Source organism: Hydra viridissima, unplaced genomic scaffold (genome assembly GCF_058129835.1).
Source record: "Hydra viridissima isolate aposymbiotic clone 2 unplaced genomic scaffold, HvirCarnegie_v1 scaffold_14, whole genome shotgun sequence".
Classification (NCBI taxonomy): Eukaryota; Metazoa; Cnidaria; class Hydrozoa; order Anthoathecata; family Hydridae; genus Hydra; species Hydra viridissima.
The window spans coordinates 6,400,983-6,414,650 of record NW_028324313.1 but is presented as its reverse complement, the minus strand read 5'-3'; the positions used below and the strand labels follow the sequence as shown (position 1 = coordinate 6,414,650).

General features: G+C 29.1%; 2 protein-coding genes and 1 pseudogene across 5 annotated transcripts; 2 read left to right on the top strand and 1 right to left on the bottom strand.

Annotated features, from left to right (window-relative positions):
* Positions 1-767: 767 nt before the first annotated feature.
* On the bottom strand, positions 768-3,262 carry LOC149879065 (uncharacterized; annotated as a pseudogene). The gene is made up of 2 exons (XR_016446887.1): positions 2,758-3,262; positions 768-2,533 (listed from the first exon to the last, which is right to left on the bottom strand). The product of XR_016446887.1 is annotated as an uncharacterized LOC149879065 (transcript).
* Positions 3,263-3,576: 314 nt separating this feature from the next.
* Positions 3,577-8,387, top strand: LOC145181931 (uncharacterized). Of its 3 annotated transcripts, none has more exons than XM_080057130.2 (6): positions 3,577-3,963; positions 4,105-4,207; positions 4,348-5,235; positions 5,437-5,587; positions 7,583-7,660; positions 8,143-8,387. In XM_080057130.2, the coding sequence occupies exons 2-6, from the start codon at positions 4,201-4,203 to the stop codon at positions 8,249-8,251; spliced, it is 1,233 nt and encodes a 410-aa protein (XP_079913256.2). In that variant the 5' UTR covers positions 3,577-3,963; positions 4,105-4,200; the 3' UTR covers positions 8,252-8,387. The 3 variants fall into 3 exon arrangements, with proteins under 3 accessions (XP_079913256.2, XP_079913255.2, XP_089927757.1); XM_080057129.2 differs by having other exon boundaries at positions 3,763-3,946; XM_090071631.1 differs by having other exon boundaries at positions 3,826-3,963; positions 4,097-4,207.
* A 347-nt stretch (positions 8,388-8,734) lies between these two features.
* LOC145181899 (uncharacterized) lies at positions 8,735-9,867 on the top strand. Its single transcript, XM_080057091.2, has 2 exons — positions 8,735-9,144; positions 9,353-9,867. Exons 1-2 carry the CDS (start codon positions 8,882-8,884, stop codon positions 9,825-9,827), a joined length of 738 nt encoding a protein of 245 aa, XP_079913217.2. The 5' UTR covers positions 8,735-8,881; the 3' UTR covers positions 9,828-9,867.
* The last annotated feature ends 3,801 nt before the right edge of the window (positions 9,868-13,668 follow it).

Genomic DNA, 13,668 nt, shown 5'->3' with positions numbered 1-13,668 from the left:
TTATAATTGATTCTGATAGAGAATTTTATGCTGATTAAGAATCGTATAAAAACATGGGTCTCAAAATCAATGGAAAGTGCTCTAATTCGAAGTCAAAGTTGTAAAAAATCCCACTAAAAACCCTAATATTCGCCATTTTTTTTCAAAACGCTTTCATTTTTAACGAAAATTAATTACCGTTACATTGCGCAATAAACAGACCTGGTTTCCATAAGCCTTAGCATTATTATTTTAAAGTATTGTAACGAAAGTGTTATAACGAAATGAAATTAATGGAAGATTTCAAATAAAGGTTGAACGTAGAATGTGAGAATGTAGAAAAATTGATGAATAATTATTATTGTATCCTACGCTGGTTTTTTTTATTAAAAAAACGGTTTGAAGGTTACATTTTCTAAATTTTACATGTGATAGAACAACTATGTACTAAGTTTCATAAGTTCTTCTTTTAGGAAACAAAACTGTTGAATTTTTTTTTAAAATTTATTACAAAAGTCACTGTGCTCTCCTGAGACCGCCAGGGTAAATTTTGGTTTACTCTAATTTTTTTTGTTTAATTATTAATATTGGGTTTAGTTAAGTATTTTAAAATAATTTTTAAAATCTAAACAAACTTTTAAACATATCTTTTTTGCAAAAATAGTTTTTACCTAAAATAACATATGGAGGGGGAGGGGATAATATGAGAGGGCGGGGATTTTTTTCAAAAATTATAGGGATATTACACTTCTAAAACAACTTTTGTTACAAAAAATACAACTTTAAAATGAAAAAATGAGATCTTTTATGATAAAATTAAGATAAATTCTAGATTAACAATATAACATCAAAGCAATAAATGTAGCAGTTTAACATGAAATATTGAAATTCCTTATAAAATAATTCAATCATTTCAAAGTTCACAATAATTAAAAATTTTAAAAAATGAGAGAAAAGGACTACTTGAAACTGTTTATACCGAACTCAATCACACTTTTCTTAAGCTGTTTTGCATAATCATTGTGTTCCAAACGACGCTTGTATCGCTTCCATACTTGATAGTGATAGTGGTGAGCACTTTCTCCTGCCTGCTCGGCATATACACCAAGCCCAAACTGACTATGCTGAAGAAAAGGAACAAGATGACATACTAAAATATGAAATTTCCAGCTAATATTTAATTGGTAGTTAAACTTTTCCAGAAGATGAAGCTGCAGATTTTCGAAAGCTTTTTTAAAATCTAAAACTGATTCAGCAATAGAATCTCCAATAAACATGCTAAAACCTTTTGTTTTAATAATTGAAAACTTTCTAAGACAGTTAACTACAGGTTGGAGAAATATCATATTTGGTAATATAGAGGCTGCACTTAAAAGGTCAACTTCTAAATTATCTAATTTATCTAAAAGTCTCTGTGAATTATTACCATCCAAACCAGTTCCGTGGTAACCTCTAAAGATTATATAGTTCGACTTAAGCCACGAATCAAAATCAGGCCACAATGTAATTAATATTTTTACAAACATAGAAGTAATACCAATTAGAATGTGTAACTCTGGTGGAGTAATGAGATATTCCACTAAAGTTTCTTTAGGTTCATCAAGATACACAACTCTAGGAGAAATACAGTTTTTAAATTCCATCATGTGATTCTTTTTACATCCATCTTCAATGAACTTGTTGTAGTTGGTATCAATTGAACCTAAGGTTCTTTTTTTTCTGCTCTCAAGAGTACTTCACACCAGAGAATGCATACTTGCCGCTGTGACTGCTTAAACCAAATAAAGAGTTACCACATTTTAGATCAAATGCTATTGAATATTTTACATCACTCAGAGCTAGTGGTTTCAATAGTTTGCTAAGATTACCATTATGCTCTGAAACATCTTCAACTAAAGCCAAAACCAATGATCTTTTTACACCACAATCATCAAGACTTTCTGAAGTTGTATGTTTACATAGTGGGTCAAAAACATTTATAATGCATTTAAGAAAACCCTGTCCACCATCAATGGAAATCCTAGCAATAGTGCTATAAGGATTCAAACTTCTTTCATTAATCATATAAAGAATTAAATCAGAAGTATCTTTTACAAATACTAAACTACGACTTATCTCTTCATCCCCTGAAATGAATGATTCAGTTTTGACATCATAAAAATCTGAAAATACATTATGCAGCTCCTCTATCTGATTGATATATTAGGTTCTAATATTTTCTTCCCTAAATTTTGTCGCATATGTTTACAAAGTAGGTTAGTCTTTCTTTTACTCAGGTTTAGAGTATTAGAGATTTCCATTTTAGTTTCTAGAGATAACTTTTTAACGGATGTTCTGGTGCATTTATTATCAGGTGGGCCAACAACAAGAAGAAGATTGTTTCCAAAGGTTTTTAAAGGAAACTTGTCTCCAGATTTAATATCGTCTCTTTTCATTTTTATTTTGAGAATTCCAGAAGCAACTTGTTCACTGGATACATTTCCAAGACCTTCAGCCAACATAATTAGGTTTTTTACAGCTTCACTTTTACAGCAAAAGTGAGAAATTCCTTTGCCTAAATAGAAATTTAGGGTAGAAAAAACTCTGATATTATTATATTTGTAAAACATATAAAAACAATACACTAATATTTAATAAGTCTATCATAGACTATGCATTGACTAGCATAGACTCTATGCTAAATTTAAATTACTTTTTTTTTTAATAACTGAAGAAATAGTTTTTTAACTAAAATATACAAGTTATACAATATTTTTAATTTGTTTAAGGAAATCATACCTATTGTAGAAAAGCAAGAAGGACATATCTTTTTAACAATTTTATCAACGATATCTTGATTATTTGTTGTGATCTGTTCAGATATTTCACTAATATCAGATGATCTTCTGAGTTTTTGTTTGTTTATTTGAGATATTTTCTCAATCCAATCATTTAATTTTGATGTTTCACCCCTGTTCAATGCATATAAATTTGTCTTGCAAGAATTACAAATGTTTTTTGGACAACACTCTTTTTCTACATCATATTCTCTCCAAATCAAATTTTGAATGTGAAGTTGTAATGCGGGAGTTACTTTAATAAGTTTATGTGATCCTTTTCCAAAGGAAATAAAGCAACATGCACAAATTAGACATTTTTCGTCGGCCATTTTGACAAAAAAATATAAGTTTTATATGATCGCTTTTAACTGTAGTAATTATTTTCATCGGTATTGCAATAATTTGTACCAAATAGAATAGATGATGCAATCATAAAATGACGCAATTTGTTTTAGACATTTTAATTAATTAAATCTAAAATTTCTATGTTTAAAAGTTAGTTTAGATTTTAAAAATTATTTCAAAATACTTTGTTTAATCCATTAATATTAAATAAACAAAAAAATTTAGAGTAAACCAAAATTTACCCTGGCGGTCTCAGGAGTGCACAGTGAAGTACATTACTTGCAATATAGTTTATTCTCTAATAAATCAAAAAACGGCTATTTTCATTGCCACAAAAAATTGCGCAAGATAAACATACTTTAACGACTTTTTTAACGTAAAAACCATGCTATTAATGTTTTGCTTTTGTCAGCTAAAAGATCATTAACTTAGTATTTTCAAAATGGCGAATATTAGGGTTTTTAGTGGGATTTTTTACAACTTTGACTTCGAATTAGAGCACTTTCCATTGATTTTGAGACCCATGTTTTTATACGATTCTTAATCAGCATAAAATTCTCTATCAGAATCAATCATAAAATTAGGGGGGGGGGGGGGAGAAAGTCGAGTAGCGCCTTATTCTTTTATAAGATCCTAACAGAGCATGCCCCAAATTTATGTAACTGTAATTACAACTTTTACATGTTTTTAGTTACAGTAATTTCATAATCAAGATACTTTAAAGTTATATTAGGACTGTAACAATGGACTTTAAAGATCTGTTGCAGATTGCTGAGGGAAATACTTCCCTATCAAAAAAGAAGGTGGTGAACATTGATTGGTATTTATTAATTTCATGAAAATTGTTTTATTTCTAGTTTATAACTTAAAATGTGTATCACTTTAGTGTCACATAATTTGAAAAATTCTAATTTATAAAAAAGGTTTTAGAAAGCATATATCTATTACAATAGTTTTTTAGGCTGCGAGGTTTGGTGGTGAAAAGTATGACAGTAAAGTAGTATCTTCATCTGCTGTGGCAAAATTTTTAGCAAAGAAGAAAGCAGAAGCAGATAATATGAAAGGTTTGATTGTAATAGCAAATATTCCAAGTTATTTGCTGAAAGCTTAATCTTTAATTTAAAAAACTTAACTCCTGATTTGATGTTAATAATTCATCTTTTTTTTTTTTTTTTTTTTCTTTAAAGTGCATTTTTTGTTTCAGCAAAAGAGATAGAAGCTCGTAAAAAGCGGATTTTAGCTCGACTTCAATCTACTGAACCAGCTAAAAAACAAAAATTGACTTTAGAGGAACAAAAAATGACTAACAAAAAAAACTCAGATCAAAAAACAGAGTTGAGAGCTGCTGAAAATGTGAAGGCTAATAATACATTACCAAATCATTCAGCAGAAAATATCATAAAAGAAAAAAATTTATTAAAGCAAGTCAACAGCTCATCAAGTTTAAAAAATTCTAAATCCTGTGAGCTAGAACATCAAAAATCTGTTCAAAGTATAGAGAGTAAACCAAAGGCTAAGAAAATTTCTAGTAATATTATGAGCTTTGCTCAACTTGCTGCACTAGCAAAGAATAATTCTACAACAGCTAAGGTTGAAAACTTAAGTGTTTTAAAAACTTCAAACAATACTAAAAAAAAAGCTGAAATATTAGATCCAGATGAAAATGTAAAAGTGAAAAATCTTAACAAAAAAGAGCAAAAGATAATCCAGGTTCCAGGTAGTTCAGATAAAAAGACCTCTAAGTTACTAGCGAAAAGTCAAAAAAATAACAACAATAATTTAACAAACAATGTTAACAAAATGCACATAAAACAAAATTTAACTCAAAAGCAAATTGTTCCAAATGCAAGTTCTGCTGTTAAGCGTGGCTTAATTGCTGAGACAATATGCGAAGGTAACATACAAAAGAAAGGATTGCCATTGAAATCACTACCAAGCACTGCTGGTGTTAAAAAAACATTAGTTCTACCTCAGAAGAAAAGTGCTAAAGTTACTTCAAAAAAATCTGCAGCGGATGTTGAAAGTGAATTTGAAAAGGAAGAACGTATGTTGGCAAGAAAAAGAAAATTGTTTGAAATGAGGCGTGTCACTGGTATGTATCCATCAAGATGAGAACTTATGTATTTGATTAATATCATTTTTATCAAATAAAAATAATTTATTTTTTAAATGCAAATTTTTTTTTTTTAATTAAATTTTTTTGTCTTAAAACAAATCTTAAGCTTAGTGTTAGTATTATTTACTCATTTTTGGGTTTTTACTCAATCTTTTAAAATAATATTTATTAAAACAGGAAACAGCGGTTTGGCTGAGACAGATCTTTATGATGAAGTCTATGATCTTGATGAAGATGATTCAGAAGATGATGATTTCATTGATGATTCTGGAGAGTCTGGCAATGTATCTCATTATATCAAAAAAATATTTGGTTATGACAGAACAAGGTATTTTTACTCAATTCTTTTTTTTAAGTTTTTTAATCTTGTGTTGTTACCTTGTTATATTATTTCTGTGTAGAACTCTACTTTAGCTTTATTTCCTATTGCATTAGTTTGCTTTTGATTCTTTACTTGTTGCTGTTTGATATTTACATTTACTTATGTTATTTACATATACTTACGTTGTTTGTATATACTTATATTACACTTTTTGTTCAATTAAAGTCTTACATGCAATCCTCTGTATCTTTATTATGGTGACAACAATTTTGTTGAATAAGTAATAGATTTGAAAATCTTCAAAATAGTATAAGTAGATGATCCAAATGAAGATGGCTACATCTAGTGGGAAAAAATAGTTGTTTTATATAGAAAAACAAATTTTTTAGAAGACAGCAAACAAATAATACTTGAATATTATTTGTTTTATGTGGTGTAAAAAAAATTTATGATAATCCAAAATGCAGTATCATTTAAAAAGGCTATAAAAACTTGACTGCAAATAAAAGTTCAACTGATATCATAAGAGAACTCATGTTTAATAGACAGCTGGATTGTAAATCAATACAAAACTTCATGACTGGTCTTATGAAATTGACAAGGAATTGCCTAACAGAGCACAGTGGGCCAGAATTCACTTTTTCTTGACAAAGTTAATAACTCATCACATAGAGAAGATTTAAAGACCATTTTTACTCTCTACACTAATTTGAGGATTCTAGTTTGAATGGTGACATTAATTTTGATTTCTGGTTGCTATGGATATCTATGATGCTTAGCAACCAGATATCTTCCTTAGTTACATAGGGAGTAAATAGATTTTTTAATAACTTCTTACCTGTTTTTTAATTAATGTTTTAGCAATAATATAAAACAAAAAGTAGTGCAAGAAAATATTGTGAATTTGAAATTACATCAACAATTTATAAAACAATAGCATCAGATTCTGATAAAAGTGGTTTATAAATGGTTTGAAACCTTCTTGGCAGCAATAACAATTGATTCATCTCTTAATTTCTTACTAGCAGCAAAAACTAATTAATTGGATGAATGAGATTCAAGCAAGCCACTTGTTAGTTTTATTAGAAGCATCATCAACTTTAGCTGATTTTCAATCACATCTACTTGAAGTTGGTTTTTATTTGACATGTTCATGTTAAAATATATGCTATGTGGACAACTGATTTTTGAAATTAAAACATATATAAAATTAGAATGGGGACTTATGGGGACAAGCAATCAATGGAAACTCAATTTAAACATTGTATAACTTAAATACATATTAGACAGTACATGTCAATGTGTATCATTCATCAGTCCAGAAAAAAAATTTTCCAGAATTTTTTTTTTTTTTTCTAATATGTGATCTTCTAAGTATTGCTGAGATAACATACAAATGACAAATTCATGTAACAATATGTGATCTTCTAAGTATTGCTGAGATAACATACAAATGACAAATTCATGTAACAATATGCATTGTCTTACCTCTGAATACATTAAAGTAATCTTGTAGCAATTTGGTTTCTTGATAACAAAGATGTAAATGAAATATCACACAATGTTGATCTCACTGAAATTATTTATATATACTTATAATTTTTTTTAATTGCAATTTTCAAGTCTCCAAGTCAAGTAAGGGATTTAATATAAATCAACTAACAATAAATAACGCTTAAGATATATAGAAACTAAAATTAAGTAAGTTGTAGAGATTAGGCAACTAAAACTTTTCCCATTTTGTCCACCTATTAGGCTCACTGTGTAGAGCCTTTTACTGCAGACCAGCTCTATGACTTAATGATCTGTGATCTCACTCCAATACCAACATTTGCTGCTAACAAAATCCAACTATTTCTGGTGCAATGATAAAATTTACACCAATTTCAAGTTTCTTACCCAAAACTTAACCTGTGCTATCTGTAAAAAGTAGGACTGTAATATTATTTCAATTTAAACTCTTATCTAGGCAAATTCTAGTTAAGCAGCATTTATATTTAGATATTCTGACACTGATGAAGAAGATTTAAAAAACATGGATTCAAGCTATTCTCAAATTGAAAAAGAAGAAGCCAGAAGGTACTTAAGTACTTTTTCTTTCCATCTTAAAGGTTTCTTAAATTATTTTATTCATTTAAGGTTTGACTAATCAAAATCATGGTGAAATGCCATAGCCTTGGTTAAGAACCCTTATATTAATTATTGACCATTATAGAAGGTGGAAAAACTAAATATTTTTGTTAATGACATGCATAGACATTTATTTTTTTTAAGAAATGATCAGACTAAAAAATTTGGTTACTGGTACACTTGATCATAATAACACTTATGGTAGAAACGATCCCTAATTAAAGAATACTTTTAGTACAAGCATGCTTTTATTTGATTATTGGCGGCAACCAGATAGTTGAAATAATTTAAAATCTAAACAAAGTAATTAAAAAAGCAGTTTATGTGTGCAATATTAAAAATCTTTTTTTTTTTTGACAATGTTTTAGCAACATACACTTATTGTTGTTTTGCCTTTGTTACATATTTTATTTATTTTTGATCTTGTACAGTGCTCGAATTGCAAGAATTGAAGATGAATATGAAGCAATGAAGGAACAAGAAGAGTTAGAAAAAAAGATTATGAAAGCAAAGAAAAGTAAAATGAAAAAAAAAAAATAGTTTAAAATATTATTTTCTAACACATTTAGCAATTATGTTCAAATATTTTTAAGGTAATTTTTGTATTTATAAAAAAACTAATGAACTATTGTATTATTTATATTAAATACCTTGATTCTTAATTTTTATTATTTTAGTCATTGAGACTGGTTTTTTATATAAAACTTGGGTTGTTAAAAGTTTGTTTCCCAATTTTTATTTCTAAATTCAACAATAAAATTGGGCTTAAAGGTTTAAGACGCAAATTTTACAAATTGTAAAGAGTTACTCTTACTTAGATATTCTTATTTTAAAAAAGAAATTAGAAGTATCCAGTTTTTCTTTTTTATTTTCAGTGCGTGGTCTTTCTCAAAAATTATTTTTTTTAAATATAATAACTACAGTTATTAGATATCCATAGATAGGTTTATATAGCTTTAGATGTTACCTTTTCTATGATGAAGGAGAACTGCGTGATATTTAAAATATTGTTTTTAAAGCATGGTTGATCGTGCTCTATTCTCCAATTAGAAATCGTTTTAGTTAAATTCTACTCATTATTAAAATTGTCTAAAGAGATTGAACATGTCAGTTTATTCGATTGGATTGGGTTACGCTACTATTTGATTTTTTATTGGAAAAGTTTGAAAAATGCAACCGGAAAAAGACGATACGGACGAGCAATTTAAGAAACGAATAAATTCGATCTTCGGACATTTAGATGAGTTAGAAAAAAAACATGAAGATGTTGTCGTTGGTTACGATACACTTTCTAACCCAATGAAATCACAAGAATGTCAGAGTGATCTTGATAATAATAAAATAATCGGAAGAAACAAAGGTAGTTGTAAAAAGAGGCTTCCAAAACAAGTACCAGATCATGTTCTAAATCCACAAAAATGGCAAAAATATAGGTAGACATTTTCATTTGCGTCACTGGTTTTTACAGCCATTTTTATCCTTATTTACTGTCCTCGAAATTTATCAATGCGCTTTTCCCACTTTAAAAATAGCAAAAATTTTAATAATATCAGCAACAATAACAAATTTTCAATAAATAGTTGCAGCATTTACATTAAAAATTTGTTCTAACACCTTATGTTCTTCTTGTTTAAACAATAGTTTAGAAGATGATGGCTCGAGCTTAAGAAAGGATGGATTGTCAGCTGATGATTTGAATCGAAAAGTAGCTCATGAATTTTTAGAATCTTTAAAGAAAAGAAAGAGCGACGAACTCTTGCTAGAGGACGATAATGTGAACTTAGTTAATCCGATATTTAAGAAACCTAAGGAGAGATCGGATTTTCCAGTGCGAAAAGACAACTCTAGTTCTGTTCACAGCGGATTTACCCAAGTCATGGATACATTTGAATTCGGTGAAAGCGCATCGAATTCAACTAGATTAACAAAGTCAAGAAACATAGACCTCCCTATAGTTAACAAAGTCAATTTAGATTACAACTACGATGAAGTAAACGAGTCCTCAAGTGATGGTACAGACGATACATCGGCAATTGCTCCAATCATTTTCAAGAAAAACATCTCCAACAAAAAGTTTCGCAAAAGAATATATAATGATACATCGGACGAGTCTTAGTTGTTAAAATCTTTTTATTCTAAAAAGTTGCATTCAATGATTTGATTGATATTTCATTCTCTTAGCTGAAACAAAAATATTTTAAAATGTATTTTTACCTTTTTTCTAAAATTCACCGTTTTACCTAAAATATATATGCGCAGTTTCATAGGAATTGCACTTCAATAAATTTTTATCTGAAGCTTAGTGCGTCATCTAAAATCACTTTTGATCGAAGTTCATGAGGTTAACCCAACTGGAAAAAATTAGTTCAAACAACGTTTATTAAGTTACACATATCGTCATGTGAGAATTATGTTCTGTCTCCCATTTTAAACGTTGCACAATGTGTCATTTTAACAATCTAGAAGGAAAAAAATTCAGCAAATATAGACTTAAACTTTGCTTATTTAAAGTATAATTATAGGTATAGTAATCAGGGTTGGACTGGCTTGAAAAACCGGCCCGGGAAAATTGGTCAAGGCAGCCCACTTCATTGTATGTTGCATAAATTTTATATATAAATAATATATATATATATATATATATATATATATATATATATATATATATATATATATATATATACATACATATGGCTATTTCCACGATGGAAATTTTGTGTTTAAAAATTTCTTTTTTCAAAAGATTTTTTTTCTTTAATTGTAGTTTAAACACCTTAAAATTATTGTTAAAATATATTTTGAGTAGAAAATATTTGAACCGAGTAGATAAATTTGATGAATGTTAGCAACTGTTTTTTCTTTTTATTATTCGAAAAAGTGAGTAAAATTTGAGGGCAAGTTATTGCAATATTTTAAACAAAACATATCCATATTTTTGTTTAGAAAGAATCTTTGACATTATATATGTCTTGAGTGAAAACACCTTTAGTCTTTAAAAATAATTCAAGTGTTTTTTTATCACATACACATCTGTAAAAATTAGGTTGCGTCACTGAACTAAAAGCTAAAAAAGTTTAATTATCACAATAAAAATAGGCTTTAAGGCGAGATTTTTTTAGAAATTATATATTTTAATGTAAACTTTTCATCATTACTAAAAAAAAGTGGGTCAAAAAACATTATATTAACTTATAGTAGTAGTTTAAATGCTGTTGCGTCACTGAGCCCATCAACGTGATAATTAGCGTTTTATAAAATTATTGTTTATTATTATTTAAAGTATAAAAAAAAAAATTTAATCTTCTCTGCCTAAATATTGATAAAAATAAATATTTCTAAAACACTGCTGTTAGTTGGAGTCTAGAAATAGTAGACACCATCGCTATTCAATATTAACTAGTATAGCAACTTTTTCATCGTTTGACTAGTCGATGCCAAGACATCAATTATTGCATCGTTATTAATTCTCGGAAGAACGTCTTTTTCACAAGACATCAGCATGATTGACTGTAAACTTGACTGGCTCATCAAATTTCTTAATCTGTTCAAAATATGTTTCAATTTCGAAAATGACCTTTCGCAAGCAACTTGTGATGAGGATTATGTCAGCACAACTTTTTAAGCCAGAAACAAATTTGAATACGCAAGATTATGCAAGTTAAACTTCTGGAGGACAAAATAACAACAAAAAATACATTTTTTGCAAGATTTGCATTTATTTCTGTGGCTGTCACTGTTTTCCACTTCTGGGATTGTAAAGACAGTTTCAGATTCTTCGGATTTACATTGTTACATGTTGTCCGAGACACAGTGAGATACTTCCGTGTCAAATATCAAGTTATATTCATCTTCAAGAGTTATTTCGAAACTTTCCCATTTCCTTGCAAAGTCCGATAATTCCGTTTAAAGCTGATCTTTTGTTACACTAGCATCAAACTTTCTGAGCAACCCACTCAGATGCTGCAATCTGCTACTAGGCATTTTTTTCAAAATTTTTGCAAAATTTCTTGGATCTAAACAAGATAAATCAGCATATAGACTACCATGCTCTGAGAATCTCTATTTTAAACTTCTGATTACTTGATTCATTACCATGTTGTGAACATTGATACGAAATTTATCTTTTGCACTTTCAAGTAGTTGATTTGCTCTGATTCTTTTCTCTTTCAAACCAGTCTGAACTTTAATTTACATTTTATTTGGATAATATAATGTAGCCTAACTAAAAATATAATACAATTTTTATGCCAACCGGCCCACCGGGAATCTCCCGGTATCCCGGCGGCCCAGTCCAAGCCTGATAGTAATCATAAAAATAAAAAGTAATAAAAATGAAATAAGCATACATAACATTTTTTGAAATTGAGACATTTAAATTTAGATTTTAAATTTAAATAAAAAAACACATTTTCAAAGGGGCAAAAATAGATTATTCAGTTATTTGGTATCACTAGCGATAACATGTTCATCTAGTGAATCCTCAGATCCACAAGATTATCGCTTTTTAAAGCTGCATCACTTTGCTTACCTTCTAATAAATTTAACAATTCAGGATTCGTTTTAATATACTTAGTTTTCGGGCATGCTCTCAAACTTGCTATAATCTGATCTGAAGTAATTAGCAGTCTGTTTGATAAATCTGTATTTGTGTCCATTGCTGATGGTTTCCTCGTAAAATGTTCCCTAAACTCACTGTTGTGTTTGTTTCTCGCCTCTTGGGCTTCTTCAGAATATTGAATGGAAGAATGCTCGTTTCCATAGTGGCTCTGCCATGAAATAAAACTTTATGATGGGTAACAGGCATAGGACGACATTAATATTGTTCAATGTATAAGTCCCGGGTCTCTTGCGTACGCTTCGAATTTATCCAATTTGATTTTAAGATCCAAGTTTATGCATTTCTAAAATAATTCCTAAGCGCTTTTTTAATTATAATCGCACTTCTTTTATCTCGATCGACTTTGCAGGGTTTCTGAAAAATTTACGAGCACAGCTTCCATCATTTGTATTACCAGTTTTTTGTTTGGTTGCATCAATAAAAAAACCCAATTCACGTTTAAACTTTTCCTAAACTTTACTTTTTTTTCGTGACATCTTTTCTTTATTTTCATTTCCACTTGCTTGTCATGTTTTAATTTCTAAGCGGTATGAAATGTGAAGAACGCATTCAAAAATTCTAATCCAGGCATAAAGAGGTGATAATTCAAAGGAAAAATGTTTTTTGTTTGTTTCTTTTCTTTTGGCTTCTTTAACTTTGTGGTAAGAGGGATATAGGTTGCAGTTTAAGCTTCCAGCTAGCTCACAAATTTGTTGGCACTGTTGACTTCCAGCTAGCTCACGAATTCGTTGGTACTGTTGAATTCCAGCTAGCTCACGAATTCGTTGGTATTTTTCAACTTGTAACATGTCCTCAGATCTTAATTTCGCTCATCACTTAAATTACTCTATTATTTAACTATTCTCGTCTGCATTTCAAAGAGAGTCAGGGACCAGGATATGTGGTAATGTTTTTCGCAACTCTTACCCTTTCAAATCTTCGAAAACTGGAGGCGGTGTTTTAGTCTCCCGTCGCCAGAAGAAATGAAGAAAAATGGCATTGCCAGGTTTGTCAATAAAGGAAAAAAAGGTAGGAGTTTTTGATGGACTATAAGTTCTCTATCTTATAAACAATAAAGAATTCGTTAAAAACAAAGGAGAAAAAATGATTTTGAAGATTTTCAAATATATTGTATTTTCTCGGAATTTTAAATTTTTTTTCGAAGGAAACTGTTTTCTCTGAAAAATTTGGCAAAATTTTTGAAAAAACTGGAACAAAAAATTTTTTTCGAGCCGAAGTTTATCGAAACATGAAATTAAATTTTTATTCCGCGTCGTATCAAACTTGTTTTTAGCGTATCCAGAGTCCAGACCTTTACAGGCGATTTTCTCATCAGAATCGATTTTATGAAATACCTTAC

Excerpts from the sequence above, each read along its gene's own strand:
- LOC145181899 (XM_080057091.2), top strand. The coding sequence starts at position 8,882 with ATGCAACCGGAAAAAGACGATACGGACGAGCAATTTAAGAAACGAATA. Across the intron at positions 9,145-9,352 it reads CAAAAATGGCAAAAATATAG|TTTAGAAGATGATGGCTCGA; the intron begins GTAGACATTTTC and ends TTTAAACAATAG.
- LOC145181931 (XM_080057129.2), top strand. The coding sequence starts at position 3,887 with ATGGACTTTAAAGATCTGTTGCAGATTGCTGAGGGAAATACTTCCCTA. Across the intron at positions 5,236-5,436 it reads TGAAATGAGGCGTGTCACTG|GAAACAGCGGTTTGGCTGAG; the intron begins GTATGTATCCAT and ends TTATTAAAACAG. Across the intron at positions 7,661-8,142 it reads GAAAAAGAAGAAGCCAGAAG|TGCTCGAATTGCAAGAATTG; the intron begins GTACTTAAGTAC and ends GATCTTGTACAG.